Genomic DNA, 24,022 nt, shown 5'->3' with positions numbered 1-24,022 from the left:
TAGGGTCTCTGTGCATAGTCTCTGTGTGTTGGTTAGAGTCCTTCCTCTAGCATTTTCCTCAGACTAGGCACCTGGATGAAAGACTCTCTGGATACCTGCCATGTCTAATATCGTCCTCCCTCGCTCTGAAGGATGGGTGATAAACTGAAAGGGTATGAAATTCTTGACCTAAAGGCCATCTCTCCCAGTGAACTTTGAAGCTGACAGGAAGTCTGATGCTTTTTCCTCTGAAAGCACCTTGGCTCCTTATGCCTAGATGCTTGTTTTCCATCTTTAGAGTTCAGGATTTTTATCAGAATGTACCTAATTGTGGATTCTTTTTTAAAAAATTCGATTCTACCTAGAACTCATTGAACACTTCAAACTGTAGTCTCAGATTTATTTTCAACTTGGGTAAATTTTCTTCTTCTATGTAATTATTGGTTTTTCTTTTCCCTTTGTTTCTTTGTCTCCTTCTGGAATTCCTATTATTCACACGCTGGGTGTCCTGGATCTGTCCTCTAAGTCTTGTATCTTTTCCCCCATGGTTTCCGTCTCTTTGTATCTGGCACTGATGTTTCAGCACTTCTTCTACTTTGTCTTGTGGGTAACTAATTCAATTCATAAAAGTAACCATCCTTGCCTCTAGATCATCTACTGACTTTTAAAAATTTAAGTTCAAGGAAGAAATTTTACGTTGTACCTGGATCTCCTTAAGCACTCTGTCTTATTACTCAGTTGGAGCTATTGTAACAAAACACCACAGACTGAGTGACTCATAAACAAAAAACGTTTCTTTCTTGCAGTTCTGAAGGCTAGGAACTCTAAGATCCAGGTGCCAGCATGGTCGTGTCCTATGAGGGCTCTCTTCCTAGCTTGCAGACTGTTGCCTTCTCACCATGTCCTCACGTGCCAGAAAGAGGAAGCTCTGGTCTCTCTTTCTCTTCTTATAAGAGCACTAATCCCATCATAAGGGCCCACCCCCATGACCTCATCCTAAACCTAGTCACCACCCAAAGGCCCCACCGCTAAATACCATCACATTGGGGGTCAGAGCTTCAAACATGAATTTGGGGGAGGGGACACAAACATTCAGGCCATAACATACCCTAATTATTTTTCATGCAAGGGCCACCTGTTTCCTATTTCATTTGGGTCTGTTCTAAGGGCTATGCTTATTCTTCCTCCCTCTGGCTGCTGGGCCCACTTAAGTGTGATGTTTCTTTTTGTTCTCCACTCATTGGAGTGAGATTAAGTAGGTAGTCCTAGGTGTAATGGAAGGAGCTTATGAGCTGGAGGTGCAGCCGATGAGAGCACAGAGCCAGGGTCCAGGTGAGGTGCCGGGAGGAAGCATCTCTGTGTCCTTCTCTCTGCAGCCCTCCCAGCCTGGAGCCAACGGGGACACAGCCCATCTCTACAGCCCCTCCTCGCCTGCCTCCACCTCGTTAAGGACAGGAGACCAGCTCAGACACATGGTGAACAAGGCCAGTGAGACCGGCCTTCTCTCTCCTACTCCTAAACCATGGCGTCAAGGACCTGTCTCCCAGGCTCTCCCCAGCCAGGTCTCTGCTGGCTCCACCAGGCCTTCCTGCCTGCCCATCCCAGCTGTTCAGGAAGCTGGCACTGGAACTGGGAATAGGGAAGAAGGCACACTAAGCCACTACCTTCCTATCACCTCCTGCACCAATCTAGAGGTTTAAAGATACATTCACGTGTAGCTACTCGTTACCATTTCTAGAAGTTAGATGATTTCCGGTATACTGTCAATTTGCAGTCCAATTTGCAATTGAATGGGGAAGCCCTATTAGACGATAGATTTATGCTTGCATAAATCGTTTTTGTGCTCCCTTCTATCAACTATACTTTTAATTTTTATTTATTTATTTATCGGCCATGCTGTGCAGCATGCAGGACCTTAGTTCCCCAACCAGGGATCAAACCCGTGCCCCCTACAGTGGAAGCATGGAGTCTTAACCACTGGATGGCCAGGGAAGTTCCACTATCAACTATTTTTTAAGTATAACATATATGCAGAATAGTACACTTATATACAGTTTTTTAGGATTTTCAAACTTCCTTGTAAAAAGCAGAAATGAGGAATGTGAGGATTCTGTGTTTTCCTTACTGGAAACCTGGCTGGAGTCACCATTGACGGAGTGATACTGACAGTGACAGTAAAAAAATTTCACTGGAAGGAATTTGGAACTGCTAGACCTATCTGTTATTTGCTGTAGTTTCCAGCGTTTTCTGAATGAACCTGCTCAACAGAATAGAAGAATGCAAACCAGTTACAATCACCTGTGAGTGATAAAACGTTAGTCATTGGAACACACTCTTGCAAGAAAACTTGAGATCTGACTAATCTGGTTCTGACACTCCCACTGATGAGAAGGCAAAGGGGAGCTCTTTCTCTTTTAATAGGAAATAACGCTTATTTGTCAGTTAATAGAAAGTAATACTTATTTTTTTGTACATAATGCTTCAAATCTTTGTTTATAATAAGGCTCAAGACCATGGGTTCTCAACCACCTTTGGGGTGTGTAAGGATCCCCAAGTGGCTTGTTAAACACACAGGTTCCTGGGCCCTACTCCCAGGGAATCAAAGCGAGGGAATGGGCCCAGAAATGCAGATGGTCATGGTCCGCAGACCACTCCTGGAGAAACACTGCATTAGACACTGGAGAAATGACAAAGGCTCCAACCAATCATTTCATCCGAGTTGTTTCTCAGTCAAAAAAATCACTAAGCAAAGACCATGAAGAGCAATTCACCAAACAGGTGCTAAAAATAATTAAACAACACATTTTTTAAAAGGTTCAACCTTTCTGGGAATTCCCTGGTGGTTCAGTGGTTAAGACTTCGCCTTCTAATGCAGGGGTTGTGGGTTCGATCACCTGGTCAGGTTTGGCTAATATCCCACATGCCTCATGGCCAAAAAACCAAAACATAAAACAGAAGCAATAGGACTTCCCTGGTGGCACAGTGGTTAAGAACCCGCCTGCCAATGCAGGGGACACAGGTTCGAGCCCTGGCCCGGGAAGATCCCACATGCCGCAGAGCAATTAAGCCCGTGCGCCACAACTACTGAGCCTGCGCTCTAGAACCCTTGAGCCACAAGTATTGAAGCCCGTGTGCCTAGAGCCTGTGCTCCGCAACAAAAGAAGCCACCACAATGAGAAGCCTGTGTACTGCAACAAAGAGTAGCTCCGCTCACCGCAACTAGAGAAAGCCTGCACGCAGCAACAAAGACCCAGTGCAGACAAAAAAAAAAAAAGACATTAAAAAACAGAAGCAATATTGTAACAAATTCAATAAAGACTTTAAAAATGGTCCACATCAGGGGCTTCCCTGGTGGCACAGTGGTTGAGAGTCCGCCTGCCGATGCAGGGGACACGGGCTCGTGCCCCAGTCTGGGAAGATCCCACATGCCGCAGAGCGGCTAGGCCCGTGAGCCATGGCCGCTAAGCCTGTGCGTCCGGAGCCTATGCTCCGCAACGGGAAAGGCCACAATAGTGAGAGGCCCGCGTACCGCAAAAAAAAAAAAAAAGGTCCACATCAAAAAATACATAAATTAAAAAAATAAAACGATAAGTGGAAAATAACCATTGAAAAAAGATAAAATTTTAAAAAAAGTTCAACCTTTCTACAAGCAAAGAAACAGGAAATAAAAACCATATCATTATAATGCACCACTGTGCCGCAGATAAGGATAGTGGGGAAGGCTGTACCTTTGTGGGGACTGGGAGTATGTATATGGGAACCCTGCTCTTTCTGCTCAGTTTTGCTGTGAACCTAAAGAGGCTCTAAACAAATAAAGTCTATTATTAAAACTTTTAGTCCTTGCTGGCGGCGCAGTGGTTAAGAACCCGCCCGCCAACACAGGAGACACGGGTTCGAGCCCTGGTCCGGGAAGATCCCACATGCCACGGAGCAACTAAGCCCGTGCACAACTAATGAGCCTGCACTCTAGAGCCCGCAAGCCACAACTACTGAGCCCGTGTGCCACAACTACTGAAGCCCGCACGCCTAGAGCCTGTGCTCCGCGACGAGAAGCCACCGCAATGAGAAGCCTGCGCATCACAATGAAGAGTAGCCCCCGCTCGCCGCAACTAGAGAAAGCCTGCACGCAGTAATGAAGACCCAACACAGCCAAAAATAAATAAATAAAATTAATTAATTAAAAAAAAAATTTAGACGAAAAAACTTTTAAAATCATACCATTTCCATGTATTAAAGAAGGAAACACTTTAAATTTATAATATTAAAATGCATATCAAAAATTGAAAATGCACAGTTGGCCCTTCACAATACAACTTTTCCAGAGTATGATCCTTCAAAATATATTCATAATGTTTATAACCTTTGACCCTGTAACTCTAGTTCTTGAAATTAATCATAAAGCAAATAATAAGATGAATGACAAAAATGAATGCACAAAGATGCCTTCACAGTGTGATGCATATACCAAGTATTTTACAAGGTATCTGCATGGTACATTATTACGCACCAGTAAGAGGTTCATGGCGAGCTTTTATAAACAAGAGAAAATATGTACAATTTAATAGTAAGCAAAAAGAAAGGGTGCAAAATAAATACACAGTGTGATTCCAGCTCTGTATAAGGTACATAAAAAATCATACTAGAATATTAATGACTTGCTTATCTCTAGGGTTAGATTACGGTTGATTCCTCTTTTTTGTATTTTCCACAATGGGCTTACACTACTTTTAAAGCCAGAAAAAAAAGTATGCATATGTATGTGTGTTTTACTGCTTAGAAATAAGAAAAGCCCATTTATCTTTCAGAATTCTTATGGAGATGAATAAGATATTAAATTAGAAGTGCTTTCTTTGAGTAATACAGAAAAGAATTGTGTCTGAACTTAACATAATATTCACATTACTGAAAAGTTATGTGAAAGGAGAAGGCATTAGAGAGGTTACTATTTTTTTTTTAATCTGAAGGATGTCACTTTATTTTATTTACTTATTTTTTAACATCTTTATTGGAGTACAATTGCTTTACAATTGTGTGTTAATTTCTGCTTTATAACAAAGTGAATCAGCTATACATATACATATAGCACAGAGAGATCAGAGTGGTTACTATTTAAAGGAATTCTATGATGAAGCCTTAGAAATACAATCCCTCTGTAAAGCCAGAAACATTTCCTAATTTGTCATTTTGGGACGATTAATCATCATGATATGTTTACTTTAAAAAGGTTACAACCCAAAGTATATCATCAACTCTCCATTATTGCCAATTCAATTCAAGAAACTCTTTTCTGTAGGCCTACTATGTGCTGTGCACCAGGCCTGCCTTCAGGAAGCTCAGCTGCAGCAGTTGAGACTACAGGGTGGAAAGTGCGTGGCCTAAACCCACATGAGCACAGAGAAGAGGCCGGCCCCCTTGAAAAAGTGATGTCCCGGGTCTTCATTTATTTTTTCTAATATAGGGCCTATCTTTAAGGAAGATTCCTTCCCAGAGGCAGTAGGAAATGGCACCACTGTGTGAGCCTCATAGCATTCTATCATGCCATTTATGCAAAGGTGATGAGGACCCACACCCAGGGACCTCACCACCCAGACAGGCTAGGGTTGCCTAGGGATGACCAAGAAGAAACAGCCCTCCATGCTTCTCCTTCTTCAACTCTTCCTGGATTTGTGAGGATTTGAAAATGAAAGTGTGACTCCAATATCACATGGAGAAGGGCCCAATTACAGTAGGACAGGGGGCCTTATAAGACAGCATCTTCTTACATAGATTTTTAATCTTCACACTAGCACTTCAAACGCCCCAGAGTTCCAGCCTCATATATCAACTGCCTTCTTGGCATTTCCACCTGGATATTCAAGGGGTCCCTAACACTTGCCAAGTCCTAAACAGAAGTCTCTCTAACGCCAACATGCAGGAAGTCCTATCAGCTTGACCTCCAAGACAGATCCTGAATCCATCCACCTCTCCCCATCTCCACCCTGACTCCCTAATCCAAGCCGTTCTGGACACCCCCAGCCTGTCTCCCTGCCTCTGTTCTTGCTTCCCTACATTCCCTTCTCCAGGCAGCAGCCAGAGTGATCTTTCTGAAACACAAATCAGTCCATAAGCAACACGAGGACAAGGGTTTTTAATCTGTTTTATTCACTAGTGTATCGGCAGCACCAAGCATATGAATGAATTCTCTAAATTCTTTTGCTTAAAATTAAATAATGGCTTCCCATCACCCCACCACCACCACCAATGACACTACAGTTCCATTGGTCCTCTTTCTGCTCCTCCAACATGCCAAGCTTCTTCCGCCTTATGGCCTTGGAAGCTGCCGAGCCTTTTCTCTGGTATGTTCTCTTCTCTGTGTGTCTCCTGCCCCAACACCACCACCTCGGCTTGGCTGGTCCTTCTGTCACCCCAGTCTCAGTTCACATGTCACCTTAGACCCCCATCACCCTTCCTAAAATAGCCCCACAATCACTCTCCATCATACTATCTCATCAGAGCCCTGGACTTAGGCTGAAATTACCTCGGCTACTTAGGGTTTACTCCTATAAGCCCTGCAGAATGTACAGCAGGCCTGAAAGAGGGGCCTTGCATGCCTGGGTCGCTACTTTAGCCCCAGTGCCTCTAAATAAGGCCTGGCTCCCAGCAGGCAGCTGAGTAATTTGTCAATTATTTTAGCTCCACGTTCCAGGATTTGATCATCTACACTGAAGGCTCAGAGACTCTTATCTAGCTGGTGGCTGGAGCTGCTCAGGCCCTCAAAGATGGAGTCAGACAAGCTGAAATGTATTAGAGACAGGGCAGACACCTAAACACCAACTTGTTAATTTACTTCGGAAAAACTTCTATCAAATATTCAGAACTCAACAAATATTCAAACTCCATTCACTACCTTCTCCCCCTAGAGTCAAGCCACATGACAAGCCAAGTCTAGCAGGTAGAGTTAAAAGAAAAAAAAAAAAAAAATTGGATCATTATCCATAGTTAATGATATGTCAGCTTAACTGGGCCATGGGGTCCCCAGACAGCTGGATAAACATTATTCCTGGGTGTGTCTGTGAGGGTGTTTCCAGAAGAGATTAGCATTTGAATCGGTGAACTTAGTAAAAGCAGAAGGCCCTCCCCAATGTGAGGAGGCATCATCCAATACACTGAGTGTCATAATAGAAAAAAAAAAAAGGGGGAAGGAAGGTGGAATTCGCTTTCTGCCTGACTAAGCTGGGACACTGATGTTCTCCAGCCCTCAGCGCTCCTGGGTCTCGGGTCTTCAGACCTGGAGTGGAATCTACACTATTGGTTCTCTGGCTCTCAGGCCTTGGAATTACACCACCGGCTTTCCTGTTCTCCAGATGGCAGATGGCAGATGGTGGAACTCCTCAGTCTCCATAATCATGTGAGCCAATACCTTATAGTAAATATATCCTATTTATTGGTTCTATTTCTTTGGCGGTCTCGGACTAATACACACGATAATCATCAAAGTCCCTCTGCTAATATACCTGTTCCAATGGGACAAGATCATGTAGCTGCAGGCTGAAATTCCTTTTTTAGGTAACTATATGAGGTCCAATAGCTAAGATTCTCTCCTCGTTGACAGTGCTAGATTCACACTGAACCAAGTTCCCGTCTGTCCGTCCAACTATACGTTAACATTATGGTCCACACCTCTGCTGTGACTTGCCAATAAGGCCCGACTCTGCACATATCACTTGAGTTCAGCAAACTCTTCAACAGCCCATTGGCAAATTATTAAGCTAGAAAATTATGTGTAATCTAGTCAATTAGATGAGGGTTTGATACATTTTTCCCATTTCCCACCTAAGACAAAGCCAACACCCCAAGCCAGCCGGACATCATGAAGCCTGAGCACATGGAAACCAAGAGTAGGTCTGCAGATTCTAATCAGCTGGGTAGCAGACCCTGGCCAAAGACAGGTTGAAAGCCCCAAGGGGACATGGGGGTCCCAACCACTTCCCTAAGCCATCAAACTGGCACGAAAGGGAAAGCTTACCCCACAAAAGAGCCATGGACTGCTTACCAGGATTCGGCTCCCAGGGGCTGATATGAGCTTAAATCAAAGGCAGTATGGATAATCCAGACGTGTATAATTCATAGTTGACTACATTACCTCTTTTGAATTTATAATGATAATGATAATTTGTGGAAAGTTTCTGAGGAATAAATAATTGATAACATACTCCACATAGCAAGGCAAACTGCCAATGGAGACAATGAGTCGGGATGTATTAAAACAATAGATTCTTTCATTCAACATTTATCAAGCACCTACTAGACACTAGCCCACAGAGTCATCTGTTTTGACACTGGAATCTGCTGACAGAATACGGGCAATAACTACAGGATTCTCGAAGAACCAAGGACCCCAGAGCCTTTGATTATGAAAGACTTCTTGAGCTCCTACAATGTGCTAGACACTGTACTGTGTAGATGCTAAAAATGGAAAAATTAAGACTCAGCTCTAGTTCTTGAGGATCACATAGGCTAGTGGTTTGACAATGTATTTTACTTGTCTTCCTGTATATAACCGTGTACAGAGCCACGTGATAACCGTAAAGACTTACTGAGGCAAATTTACCAAGATATAGTATTAACGTATCTCAATTCGACTAGCTCTATCAGGAGCCTCGACTGAGCTGTACATGTCAAGAATGGTCTCAGCTTTAGTTTTATAATACAAAATCACCTGCAGGGACAGATTTTTACAAAACAAACACCCAGTAAAATTTTACTGAGTGAACTGAAAAACCAGTGTAAACCAGTCATGAAAATAACCTAAAAACCAGGCAATTTACAGAAGAAATTCATTAAGAATCTATAGACAAAAAATACACCTTTCATATCATTTAAATACAATTTGAGTATCTTCACATCTCTTTGCTTTAAATATGCATATTGCCTTTGCATAACATCCACCCTCCTCATTTTATATTGCTTATATATAAAGACTTCCTTTTAGTACTTTTAATCTACACCATGATTTCATTTCAACAGTTTGGCTACAATGTGACAATTCTGATGTCTCATTAAGCATCCTCATTTTGGTTATGTTTGGGTAAACATGCTTAGGCTCACAATACATATAAAACTATGTAATTAGTGTTTCATAAAAAAGTCTATTAAATTTCCAAACTTTCTTCTGTTACTTTATAATGATATATAATTATTACCAGTTACAAAAAAGTAAATGCTCATATATGCAAAGTAAATTTTTTTCCAGAATTAGATTTTACTCAGACTTCCCTCTCTACAACGGAAATCATCTACTCATTTGCAAATTGCACACTCCAAAAATATATGTAAATGCAAGAGTGCTGTCTGGTTAAGGGAAGAATAATCATGACATAAAATGTGTTTCAGATGGAAAAACTCACTGCATTTTAAATTATTTAAAAATCGTCTTAAATACACATGACAGAAAAATCGCGTTAAAAACACATCTTAAAGAAAAATAATTAGCAAAAGCCTAAATGACTAATGACTTTGGATTCCTAGGTATGTTTGCTATTAACTGTAATTATCTAAGCAGTTCAATGAACTCACACCAAAGGAATGAGGGGGCAGGGGAGAACTCAGTGAGAACTAAAGCTTTAATTACCTAGTTTCATGAAGAAATTCTTCCTGAGGGAGTAGAAATACTCAGAAAGCAAAGAATGACTGAATAGCACTGCCTGTCACATTTGAGAGTTGGTTACCTAAGATCGGGGTTCTAGAGGAGCTTCCAAGAGGCAAAGTAGAAAAGTGAAAGGAGCTTATCTTTGGAGTTTAACAGTCTGGGTTTCGTCTCAGCACTGCCACTTACTGGCCTTGAGATCTCAGAGAAGTCTCTTCACTTCCCTGGGCCTAGGATACCTCATCTGAAAAGGATGCAGTTTGCACAAATGACCTCAGAGTCTCTTCTAGTTCTTTTTGCTACCATAAGATCTGCAATGGGCTTCAGTCTGAAATAGGCATTTATTCACTTAACAAGCATTCATGGCATTTTGCTCTAAACATTGTGCTGGACAATGTGAAGATGAGTAAGACAAAGCTCCTTTCTTTTTTTTTTAAACATCTTTATTAGAGTATAATTGCTTTACAATGTTGTGTTAGTTTCTGCTGTATAACAAAGTGTATCAGCTTATACGTATACCTATATCCCCATATCCCCTCCCTCTTGCGTCTCCCTCCCACCCTCCCTATCCCACCCTTTTCTTTTTTGAAGGGCTCCCATTCTATCAGGGGATACAGACTTGCAAAGAAACAATGTCAGTCCTATTCAGTAAATACTACGGTAACAGCATCAAGTGCTGGGTGCCCAGGATACATTAAGGGAAAAAGAACTGGGGCCAGGGAGGGAACTGGTAGCGAGGGCTTCCTAGAATGAAGGAACTTTTCAACAGCTCTGAGGGCTCAGCTGAGGTTGTAAATTATATATTTTAAATGGTTCTGATGATTGGATTAGTACAAAGGGAAAGTTATTCCCCAGATCCCACAGCTGCAGCTAAAGCACTATCCCGTCTTACGGGGACAGAAAAAATTCAGTCCAGAGCTTTCTAAGGGTAGAGTTACACTCTCTGCTTTGACCTGAGGACAGCAATGTGGAATAGACTGTCTCCAGTCTCTGGTCTGTCCACCACCCACATAAACAAAGAGAACCCAGCAGAGTACCCATAGAGAAATGGGGAGGTCACACTACCTTCTAACATGAAACATAGGGGTGTTTGCATTTTTTTGTGACACATTTCTTGCCACTGGTGGAGGGAACAGGAATCTGAGAATCATTATTTATCCCCAATCACTTTGATTTTATCTATCACCCTCTCTAGATTTGAGTGCAGCAGGGCTATCAGCCCCCTAATATATCTCTCTTTTCAAAACTGAAATGTTTAAGTTGGGGTTTTTTAATTTTGTGAAGGTGTCAACTTGGGGTTGCCAAGTTATTCAGCCTCTGGGATAAAATTGCTTTAGCACTCAAATATAAAACTGGAAAGATCATTCCAAATATAGACACCACCTTCCAAAAACAAGTAAATTATCTACAGCAATCTCTTAAGCGTTCTATGCCCCCTGGATACCATTAGAGTTCTTTGGCTGCCGGCAATTGAACCTGACTCCGGCTAACTTAATGGGAAAATCTGGAATTTATTGGAAGGATATAGGGGAGAAGTTCACACAATCAACAGGGTAGCTGGGGATCCAGACTGAGAAAAAGACACGAAAGGTAGTTCTGGGACTTCCCTGGCGGTCCAGTAGTTAAGACTTTGCCTTCCAATGCAGCGGGTATGGGTTTGATCCCTGGTTGGGGAGCTAAGATCCCACATGCCTCATGGCCAAAAAAAACCAAAACATAAAATATTGTAACAAATTCAATAAAGACTTTGAAATTGGTCCACATCAAAAAAAAAAAAAAAAAGAGAGAAAAGAAATTTCCTAGGGTCCAGGCAGCAGGAACCACTGCCCAGCATCCTACAGGTACAGCTGCAGGGATGGCACGCCTCTCATTGGAACACTCTTCACAGATTTCAAGCTCCAAAGGGAAATAAAATTGCTATGACCCAAAGAAATTGGAATAGATGCCATCAGTCACCAAAGCAACAAAGATCCATGACATCCCCTTATAACAAACATATGGTCCTTTTCTTTAAACATCAAAAGAAGGATAGACCAGAAATTTTAGAACCCTGAAGACAAATGTACTTCAATTAGAGTACAAATCTGAGTAAATCTCTGTCCTTAGTAAAGTGTATGCGGTAATCTGAAAGGACAGTGAAAATTGTTAATCATGTGGTACACTAGGACCTCACTTAGGTATAAGCTGAGTGAGAATCATCAAAAAAGGAAATCAACTATGCAAACAGCAGCCACAAAAGAGCCAGAATAGCTATATTATTATCAGACAAAATAGACTTTAAGACAAGAAATATTACTAGAGATAAAGAGACACATCTTATAATGACAGAAGAATCACTACCTCAGGAAAATATACACGTTATAAATGTATACACACGTAACAACAAAGCCCCAAAATACATGAAGTGAAACTGACAGAACTGAAAGGAGCAATAGACAATTCAACAATAAAAACTGGATATTTCAATCACTGAAGAAGAGTCTCGATAAATTTAAAGAGATTAAAAATATACAAAGTATGTTCTCTGCCCACGTGAAATTAAATTAGAGATTCACAACAGAAATAAGTTTGGGGAAACCCCAACATCTGGAAATTAAATAACACACTTCTAAGTAACACATGCACCAAAAAAAGAAACCACAAGGGAAACTTTAATATTTTGAACTGAATGAAAACAAAAACACAACATACCAAAACTCATGGAAGCAGCCAAAGCAGTGCTTAGAGGACACATTATGGCTTTAAACACCACTATCAGAAAAGAAGAAAGATCTCAAACCAATTCCCTAAGTTTCCACGTTAAGAAACCAGAAAAAGAAAAACAAACTAAAGCAAGCAGAGAAAAAGGAAACAATATAGAATTGAAAGCAATGAAATATAAAACAAAAAAGCAAATAGGAAAAGATAATAAAACCAAGAATTGATTCTTTGAAACAATCAAAGACTCAATATTAAGATAGAAATTCTCCCCAAATTGATCTCATTCAAAGCAGTCTCTGTCAAAATCTCAGCAGGCTTTTTATAGAAACTGATGAGCTAATCCTAAAATCTATATGAAAATGCAAAGGACCTAGGAGAGCTGAAACAATGTTGAAAAAAAGAGCAAAGTTGGAGGACTTACACTACATGATTTCAAAATGATATGAAATCATGATTTCTCTAAAGCTAGAAATTAAGGCAATGTGGTATTACCATAGGAAAGCCATAAAGATCAAAGGAATTTAGAAATTAACCCTTAAATTTTATGATCCATTCTTTTTTAACAAAGGGACAAATGGGAAAATGATAAATGTTTTTCATATGATATTCAAGGAAAATCTAACTTAGATCTTTAATCTCACTTCATACATGAAAAATAACTCAAAATGGATCATAAACCTAAAGGCAAAAACTAAAATTAACTTTTTAAGTAAACAGAGCAGAAAAGCCTTGTGACCTTGGGTTAAGCAAACAGTTCTTAAGACATAACACCAAAAATAGAAACCATAAAAGAACCTGATAAGCTGGACTTCATTAAAATTTGTGCTTCAAAAGACACCATTGGAAGAATGAAAATACAAGCCAAAGAATGGGAGAAAATATTTTGCAAATCACATATCTGATAAGGGACCTGTATTTAGACTATATAAAGAAAATTTACAACTCAATAACAAGACAAATAACCTAATATAAAAATGGACTCTGGGACTCCCCTGGTGGCACAGTGGTTAAGAATCCACCTGCTAATTCAGGGAACACGGGTTCGAGCCCTGGTCCGGGAAGAGCCCACATGCCGCGGAGCAACTAAGCCCGTGCGCCACAACTACTGAGCCTGCGCTGTAGAGCCCATGAACCACAACTACTGAGCCCATGTGCCACAACTACTGAAGCCCGCGCACCTAGAGCCCGTGCTCCGCAACAAGAGAAGCCACTGCAATGAGAAGCCCGCGCACCGCAACGAAGAGTAGCCCCCGCTCGCCGCAACTAGAGAAAACCCGCGTGCAGCAATGAAGACCCAACGCAGCCAAAACTAAATAAATAAATTTATAAAAAATAAATAAATTACTAAATTAAAAAAAAATGGATTCTGACACATGCTACCACACGGATAAATCTTGAAAACAGTACGCTAAGTGAAATGACCCAGACACAAAAGGGCAAATGTTGTGTGATTGCACTTATGTGATAAACCTAGAATAGGGAAATTCATAGAGACAGAAAGTAGAACAGAGGTCACCTGGGGCTTGAGGTGAGAGTGGAATGGAGAATTACTGTTTAGTGGGAACAGCGTTTCTGTTTGGGACAGTCGAAAAGTTTCGAAAACCGATAGTGGTGATGGTCGCATACAACACTGTGAATGTCATTAATGTCAATGAACTGTACATTTTAAAATGGTTAAAGTGATAAATATCTTACACACAATAAAAAAATAATGTTTAAAAATGGGCAGAAGACTCGAGTAGACACTTTACCAAAGAAGACACACAAAGGACTGATAAGGACATGAAAAAGTGCTCAACATCATTAGTCATTAGGGAAATGCAAATTAATAGTGCAACGAAATACCACTACACATCCACTCTAATGACTATAATCAAAAAGACATAATAGCAAGTGTTGGTGAGGATGTGGAGAAACTGGAACCCTCACACACTGCTGGTAGGATTGTAAAATGGTACGGCCACTTTGGAAAATTGTTTGGCTATGTTTTAAAAAGTTAAACACAAGCTTACTGCAAGACTCAGCAAGGCCACGCCTAGCAATTTACCCAAGAGAAATGAAAATATATCTCCACACAAAGACGTGTACACATGGTCACAGCAGCTTTATTCACAATAGCTAAAAACTGGAAACAACCCAAATGTCCGTCAACTAATGAGTGGATAAAAGGAATGCTGCATCTCCATACAATAGGATACTACTGGGACATAAATATAAATGAAATATTGATACATGCCAGAACATGGCTGAACCTCAAAAAGATTATGCTAAGTGCAAGAAGCCGGATGCAAAAGACTTCAGATTGTAAGATTCCATTTATACAAAATGTTCAGAAAAGACAAATTACTTACAGAGACAGAAAGCAGATTAGTGGTTGCCTGGGTCTGGGGTGGAAGGAGGGATTATCGGCAAACAGGCTTATATAAATTTGCAGAGTGATTGAAAGGTTTTACAACTGAACTGTGTTGATGGTTGCACAAACTGTACGCTTACAATGGGTGGATTTTTGTGGCTTTTAAGTTATACCTCAATAAAGCTATTAATATAAATAAATACAAATCTGACATTGGAAATAAATGAGTCTTGATTTCAGGAAGCATAACTAAAGTACAATATCCAGGGAATTCCCTGGTGGTCCAGTGGTTAGGACTCCACGCTTTCACTGCTGAGGGAGCGGGTTCAATCCCTGGATGGGGAACTAACATGCCACAAGCTGCGTGGCCCAGCCAAAAAAAATAAAAAATAAAATAAACAATCTCCATGATGTGAAATAAAGATTTTCCTTAATCTAGTCATATATCTCTTATTCATACATTTTCAAACTACACATGTAGGATACTGACATTATTCAGTGACGTTAGCCCAGGCCCTAAATGATCTTAAGCTTTCTGAATTAAATTCTGTGGTCCCTGCAACTGCTCAATAAAAAGCAGTATATTTACAAACTCTAAAAATAGACAATATTGGCTTTTTATTGGGTTCATTTTAGAGAAAAATAAAGCAATAAAAGGGAGTCCAAGAAGCGATTCACATCCCTAGATTGTCTGAGTAATAAACTGTATTACATATAATCACTATGACCTAGAAACATTTAATCGGAAGCAGCAAAGGCTGACCTAGTAATTGATTTAATAGCTGTCTTCAGCTACATGAAGGGTATTACAGGGAAACCATTTGACTGGTTCTCCTCTCTTTCCCTTGAGAGCCGAACAAAACAAAAGTGATTTAGTAATCAGCAAGGTACATTGAGATTAAACACAAATAACACTGACAGTAACTGCTATCAAAAACTGGAATACATTTAATATATTTGTTCAAGCTGTTTCCTTGGCAATCCTTAAGACTAGACAAGACAGACAGCTTTGGTCTGAACACAGTACTGCTTGGGAGGGAGGCATTAGACATGGAACAGGTCTGCGGAAAGGAACGCAGCCCACCTGACTTCCACACGCCTTACCTCGATATCCCGATTCAGTTGCTTCACTATGGCAGTTATGTTTCTGATGTGCTCCTCCAAGAAAAGCCTGGCCAAGCGGTCGCCTCCCCCTTTGTTTTGCATTTTCTGCAAGCTGTTGACGATGTCGTCTTTGATCCGGAAGGCATGCTCCACGAGGGCGGCCGTGGTTTTCTCGTGGCAGAGGATCCTGTCTTCCAGTTGCTCCACTAGGCTTACGGATGAGTAGGGTGCCATGGTCAGGGACTGGCTGTGTCGGGGCATCGTTCTAACTCGCCTACGGAAGGGAGCCCCACATTGTTAGGGTTGTCAATTGGGAAACAGTCATTTTTAAAGCCAGATTCAAGACTTCCCAGAAAAGGAGAGGCAAATTATCTATCCCTACAAGCTAAAGGGGATTTGAGGTAGGGTTTCTACCCGCAAAGAGTTTTCTTGGTGAGCCAGGCAGCAACTTTAAACAATGGTCCCCAGAGAGTTAAGTGTGCTGGTAGCGGGCTCCATGACCTCCCAAAGCAGGAGGCTGAAAGATCAAAGCTTATTAACAAAATTGCTGGACCTGCCCTTCTCCTCCCTCCCTCTAAAGCAGTGGCTACAAACTCAAATGCTTACAAGGGTCAGGCAGGGGACATAAATGAGTGAAGCATACCACAGAGAATACACTAGGGAATGGTGGGGACTTTGGAGAACTGACAGGGCATTCCTCAACTAAAGGGGGCCACAATTCTGCTCCACCCATGAGTGACCATCTGGGAATGCACATCCATATTTCCAGGTCATGTGATATTTCAACAAGAGGCAGGAAATGTAGGCTTGTATGTGAAGTCGCCTGATTTCTTAAAATGTTAACAATTCATTAAAGAAGTATTTAAGATGATCCAGGCCAAACAATGTACTTCTATGAGCCAATTCTGGCCTATGGATACGCCACTTCTGATTTAAAAGGGTTAGCAGGGACTTTCCTGGTGGCACAGTGGTTAAGATTCCACCTGCCAATGCAGGGGACACAGGTGTGAGCCTTGGTCCAGGAAGATCCCACCTGCCATGGAGCAACCAAGCCTGTGCCACACAACTACTGAGCCTGCGCTCTAAAGCCCACGAGCCACAACTACTGAGCCTGCGTGCCACAGCTACTGAAGCTCGCGCGCCTAGAGCCTGTGCTCCACAACAAGAGAAGCCACCACAATGAGAAGCCCATGCGCTGCAACAAAGAGCAGCCCCCGCTCGCCGCAACTAGAGAAAGCCCATGAGCAGAACAAAGACGCAACACAGCCATAAATAAATAAAGAAATAAGTTTATTTTAAAAAATAAAAATAAATAAAAGGGTTAGCAGGGGGACTTCCCTGGTGGTGCAGTGGTTAAGACTCTGTGCTCCCAATGCAGGGGGCCCAAGTTCAATCCCTGGTCAGGGAACTCAATCCCACATGCATGCTGCAACTAAGTTCGTGTGCCTCAACTAACGAGCCCACCTGCCGCAACTAAGACCCAGTGCAACCAAACAAATAAATTTTTTTTAATAAATAAATAAAAGGGTGAGCAGGGGTATCAGCCCCCAAACCTCCAGAGGTGCATTTCACTGTTGACCAGAAGTGCAACTGTACTGAAGGGCTACTGTGAAATCTCCACCTGTCAGGGTCACTGAATAGTCCACAGTATCCAACAACTTAGAAGCCAGAGATGGGACACAACAGTACTACTCTTGCCCTCGAAAAAAGTCATTGTTGGATAATGTAACAGCCACAAGGCTTCTTTTATAATGATCACACCCACTAACAGCCCTCATGGAATTGGTGGAAAGAAAAAGTATACCTTAGATGCATATTTTCCATATATTATACCTTTCCTCGGTGACAAGAGAAGGAAATACAGTGCTCCGTTGGGCCATTTTCTTTTTAATAGTTCACATCTGTTGAAAAAATAAGCATTAAATTATTTAACGGTTTATATCTACAACTTAAATGACCTCTAAAGCTTATTATTAATTTACTGAGGGGATCAAAAGTTATGCTGCCATGCTGATCAATTACATTATTAATACCTTATATCTTATATACAATAGAAACAGAAGATGTCTCCAAATAAGGAGAAAAGAATCAAACATCAATGTATTCTGTTGTATCTTGTTGTATCAATGTATCTTGTTGTATCAATGTATCAATGTATCATCAATGTATCTTGTTGATGTATTCTGCTAGATACATCAACAAGGACTGTCAAATGGAGTTTCCTTAAGTTTTCTCACCCCAGATCTGCATCTCAAGCTTGAGAAACCACTTTTAAAGAAACAACATAGTTTCTTCAATAGGCTTAGTCAGTCCTGTACTTCTCCACAGGAATGTACAGGAAACTACGTTAGGAAATTTGATCTCAGCAAATTTAGTAAATTCCGTAGCAAATTAAGAGCGTTATTTAAACATGAATCTTAACAAAACAATGCACGATCAATGGGATCTGATTTGGGGGAACTTGGCTATCCACTAAGAGAATGAGAATGATACTCTTCATTAAAAGCTTCAAAGTGAAAGCAATTATACTCCAATAAAGATATTAAAAAATAAATAAATAAATAAAACCTTGAAACTGTATTATAAGATATAATCATTCATATTACATCAGGCATATATAAGGAAGAGTTGATCATCACAACGCATTAGAAATCTGAACAAAACCGGATGGTTTTAAAAATTTCTCATTACTGGAGATTGGTTCAAGATGGCGGAGTAGAAGGACGTGCGCTCACTCCCTCTTGCAAGAGCACCGGAATCACAACCAACTGCTGAACAATCATCGACAGGAAGACACTGGAACTCACCAAAAAAGATACCCCACATCCAAAGACAAAGGAGAAGCCGCAGTGAGACAGTAGGAGAGGCGCAATCACAATAAAATCAAATCCCATAACCGCTGGGTGGGTGACTCACAAACTGGAGAACACTTATACCGCAGAAGTCCACCAACTGGATTGAAGGTTCTGAGCCCCACGTCGGGCTTCCCAAACTGGGGGTCCAGCAACAGGAGGAGGAATTACCAGACAATCAGACTTTGAAGGCTACTGGGATTTGATTGCAGGGCTTTGACAGGACAGGGGGAAACAGACTCCACTCTTGAAGGTCACACACAAAGTAGTGTGCGCAACAGGACCCAGGGGGAAGGAGCAGTGACCCCACAGGAGACTGAACCAGACCTACCTGCTAGTGTTGGAGGGTCTCCTGCAGAGGCGGGGGGCGGCTGTGGCTCACGGCGGGGACAAGGACACTGGCAGCAGAAGTTCTGGGAAGTACTCCTTGGCATGAGCCCTCCTGGAGTCCGCCATTAGCCCCACCAAAGAGCCTGCAGGCTCCAGTGCTGGGTCGCCTCAGGCCAAACAACCAACAGGGAGGGAACTCAGCCCCACCCATCAGCAGACAAGTGGATTAAAGTTTTACTGAGCTCTGCCCACCAGAGCAACACCCAGCTCTACCCACTACCAGTCCCTCCCATCAGGAAGCTTGCACAGGCCTCTTAGATAGCCTCACCCACCAGAGGGCAGACAGCAGAAGCAAGAAGAACTACAGTCCTGCAGCCTGTGGAAAGAAAACCACATTCACAGAACAACAGACAAAATGAAAAGGCAGAGGACTATGTATCAGATGAAGGAGCAAGATAAAACCCCAGAAAAACAGCTAAATGAAGTGGAGATAGGCGACCTTCCAGAAAAAGAATTCAGAATAATGACAGTGAAGATGATCCAGGACCTCGGAAAAAGAATGGAGGCAAAGATCAAGAAGATGCAAGAAATGTTTAACAAAGACCAAGAAGAATTAAAGAACAAACAAACAGAGATGAACAATACAATAACTGAAATGAAAAACACAGTAGAAGGAATCAACAGCAGAATAACTGAGGCAGAAAAACAGATAAGTGACCTGGAAGACAGAATGACAGAATTCACTGCCGCAGAACAGAATAAGAAAAAATAATGAAAAGAAATGCAGACACCAACATTCACATTATAGGGGTGCCAGAAGGAGAAGAGACAGAGAAAGGACACGAGAAAATATTTGAAGAGATTATAGTTGAAAACTTGCCTAACATGGGAAAGGAAACAGCCACCCAAGTCCAGGAAGCACAGAGTCCCAGGCAGGATAAACCCAAGGAGAAACATGTCAAGACACATAGTAATCAAATTGACAAAAACTAAAGACAAAGAAAAATTATTAAAAGCAACAAAGGAAAAATGACAAATAACATACAAGGGAACTCCAATAAGGTTAACAGCTGATTTCTCAGCAGAAACTCTATAAGCCAGAAGGGAGTGGCACGATATACTTAAAGTGATGAAAGGGAAGAACCTACAACAAGAGTACTCTACCCGGCAAGGATCTCATTCAGATTCGACGGAGAAATCAAAAGCTTTACAGACAAGCAAAAGCTAAGATAATTCAGCACCACCAAACCAGCTCTACAACAAATGCTAAAGGAACTTCTCTAAGTGGGAAAGACAAGAGAAGAAAAGAACCTATAAAATCCAACCCAAAACAATTAAGAAAATGGTCATAGGAACATACATATCAATAATTACCTTAAACGTGAATGGATAAAAGGCTCCAACCAAAAGACACAGGCTTGCTTAATCGATACAAAAACAAGAACCATATATATGCTGTGTACAAGAGACCCACTTCAGACCTAGGGACACATACAGACTGAAAGTGAAGGGATAGAAAAAGATATTCCATGCAAATGGAAATCAAAAGAAAGCTGGAGTAGCAATACTCATACCAGATAAAATAGACTTTAAAATAAAGCATGTTACAAGAAACAAGGAAGGACACTACATAATGATCAAGGGATCAATCCAAGAAGAAAATATAACAATTATAAATACATATGCACCCAATATAGGAGCACCTCAACACATAAGGCAAATGCTAACAGCTATAAAAGAATAAATTGACAGCAACACAATAACAGTGGGGGACGTTAACACCACACTGGCACCAATGGACAGATCATCCAAACAGAAAATTAATAAGGAAACACAAGCTTTAAATGACACAATAGACCAGATACATTTAATTGACATTTATAGGACATTCCACCCAAAAACAGCAGATTACACTTTCTTCTCAAGTGCACACAGAACATTCTCCAGAACAGATCACATCTTGGGTCACAAATCAAGCCTTGGTAAATTTAAGAAAACTGAAATCATATTAATGATTTCCTTGATTTGATTGAAATCGTATCAATCATATCTTTTCCAACCACAATGCAATGAGATTAGAAATAAATTACAGGGAAAAAATGTAAAAAACACAAACACATGGAGGCTACACAATACGTTACTAAATAGCCAAGAGATCACTGAAGAAATCAAAGAGGAAATCAAAAAATACCTAAAGGCAAATGACAATGAAAACACTACGATCTAAAACTGATGGGATTCAGCGAAAGCAGTTCTAAGAGGGGAGTTTGTAGCAACACAATCCTATCTCAAGAAACAAGAAAAATCTCAAATAAAAAATCTAAACTTACACCTAAAGGAACCAGAGAAAGAAGAACAAACAAAACCCACAGTTAGCAGAAGAAAAGAAATCATAAAGATCAGAGCAGAAATAAATGAAATAGAAACAAAGAAAACAATAGCAAATATCAATAAGACTAAAAGCTGGTTCTTTGAGAAGATAAACAAAATTGATAAACCTTTAGTCAGACTCATCAAGAAAAAGAGGGAGAGGACTCAAATCAATAAAATTAGAAATGAAAAAGGAGAAGTTACAACAGACACCGCAGAAATACAAAGCATCAAGAGGGACTACTACAAGCAATTCGATGCCAATAAAATGGACAACCTGGAAGAAATGGACAAATTCGTAGAAAGGTATAACCTTCCAAGACTGAACCAGGAAGAAACAGAAAATATAAACAGACCAATCACAAACAATGAAATTGAAATTGTGATTAAAAATCGTCCAACAGGGCTTCCCTGGTGGTGCAGTGGTTGACAGTCCGCCTGCTGATGCAGGGGACATGGGTTCGTGCCCCGGTCTGGGAAGATCCCACATGCCACGGAGCGGCTGGGCCCGTGAGCCATGGCCGCTGAGCCTGTGCGTCTGGAGCCTATACTCCGCAACTGTAGAGGCCACAACAGTGAGAGGCCCGCGTACTACAAAAAACAAAACAAAACAAAACACACACAAAAAAATCGTCCAACAAACAGAAGTCCAGGACCAGATAGCTTCACAGGGGAATTCTATCAAACATTTAGAGAAGCGCTAACACCCATCCTTCTCAAACTCTTCCCAAAAACTGCACAGGAAGGAACACTCCCAAACTCATTCTACCAGGCCACAATCACCCTGATACCAAAACCAGACAAAGGTACTACAAAAAAGGAAAATTACAGACCAATATCACTGATGAATACAGATGCAAAAATCCTCAACAAAATACTAGCAAACAGAATCCAACAACACATTAAAAGGATCATACACCATGATCAAGCGGGATTTATCCCAGGGATGCAAGGATCCTTCAATATATGCAAATCAATCAATGTGATACACCATTTAACAAACTGAAGGATAAAAACCATATGGTCATCTCAATAGATGCAGAAAAAACTTTTGACAAAATTCAACACCCATTTATGATAAAAACTCTCCAGAAAGTGGGCATAGAGGGAACCTACCTCAACATAACAAAGGCCACAGATGATAAACCCACAGGAAACATCATTGTCAATGGTGAAAAGCTGAAACTATTTCCTCTAAGATCAGAAACAAGACAAGGATGTCCACTCTCGCCACTCTTACTCAACATAGTTTTGGAAGTCCTAGCCACAGCAATCAGAGAAGAAAAAGAAATAAAAAGAATACAAATTGGAAAAGAAGAAGTAAAACTGTCACTGTTTGCACACGACATGATACTATACATAGAGAATCCTAAAGATGCCACCAGAAAACTGCTAGAGTTAATCAATGAATTTGGTAAAGTTGTGGGATACAAAATTAATGCACAGAAATCTCTTGTACACTAACAATGAAAGATCAGAAAGAGAAATTAAGGAAACAATCCTATTCACCACTGCAACAAAAAGAATAAAATACCTAGGAATAAACATAATTAAGGAGGTAAAAGAGCTGTACTCAGAAAACCATAAGACACTGATGAAAGAAATCAAAGATGACACAAAACAGATGGAGAGAAATACCATGTTCTTGGATTGCAAGAATCAATATTGTGAAAATGACTATACTACCCAAAGCAATCTACAGATTCAGTGCAACCCCTATCAAATTACCAATGGCATATTTTACAGAGCTAGAACAAAAAATCATAAAATTTGTATGGAGACACAAAAGACCCCGAATAGCCAAATCAATCTTGAGAGAAAACAACAGAGCTGGAGGAATCAGACTCCCTGACTTCAGACTATACTACAAAGCTACAGTAATCAAGACAATATGGTACTGGCACAAAAACAGAAATATAGATCAATGGAACAGGATAGAAAGCCCAGAGACAAACCCATGCACCTATGGTGAACTAATCTATGACAAAGGAGGCAAGGATATACAATGGAGAAAAGACAGTCTCTTCAATAAGTGGTGTTGGGAAAACTGGACAGCTACATGTAAAAGAATGAAATTAGAACACTCCCTAACACCATACACAAAAATAAACTCAAAATGGATTAAAGATCTAAATGTAAGATGCGACACTATAAAACTCTCAGAGGAAAACATAGGAAGGACAATCTTTGACATAAATCACAGCAAGATCTTTTTTGACCTACCTGCTTGAATAATGGAAATAAAAACAAAAATAAACAAATGGGACCTAATGAAACTTAAAAGCTTTTGCACAGCAATGGAAACCATAAACAAAACGAAAAGACAACCCTCAAAATGGGAGAAAATATTTGCAAACGAATCAACGGACAAAGGATTAATCTCCAAAATATATAAACAGCTCATACAGCTCAATATTAAAAAAAACAAACAACCCAATCAAAAGATGGGCAGAAGACCTAAGTAGACAATTCTCCAAAGAAGACATACAGATGTCCAAGAGACACATGAAAAGACGCTGAACATCACTAGTTATTAGAGAAGTGCAAATCAAAACTACAATGAGATATCACCTCACACCAGTTAGAATGGGCATCATCAGAAAATTTACAGACAACAAACAAATGCTGGAGAGGGTGTGGAGAAAAGGGAACCCTCTTGCACTGTTGGTGGGAATGTAAATTGATACAGCCATTACGGAGAGCAGTATG

General features: G+C 40.7%; 1 protein-coding gene across 1 annotated transcript in view; it reads right to left on the bottom strand.

The window, feature by feature from the left end:
- FAM81A (family with sequence similarity 81 member A) overlaps positions 1 to 17,585 on the bottom strand; it is a 50,362-nt gene extending 32,777 nt beyond the window's left edge. The window contains exons 1-2 of the mRNA XM_065872742.1: positions 17,566 to 17,585; positions 15,762 to 16,035 (exon numbers count right to left, since the gene is read on the bottom strand). Of these exons, the coding sequence (XP_065728814.1) occupies positions 15,762 to 16,035; positions 17,566 to 17,585 (294 nt within the window). The remainder of the gene's footprint in view (positions 1 to 15,761; positions 16,036 to 17,565) is intronic.
- Between the last annotated feature and the right edge of the window lie 6,437 nt (positions 17,586 to 24,022).

This window comes from Phocoena phocoena, chromosome 2 (genome assembly GCF_963924675.1).
Source record: "Phocoena phocoena chromosome 2, mPhoPho1.1, whole genome shotgun sequence".
NCBI lineage: Eukaryota > Metazoa > Chordata > Mammalia > Artiodactyla > Phocoenidae > Phocoena > Phocoena phocoena.
Note: the sequence above shows the minus strand (reverse complement) of the source record. Positions and strands in the feature narration are given on the sequence as shown.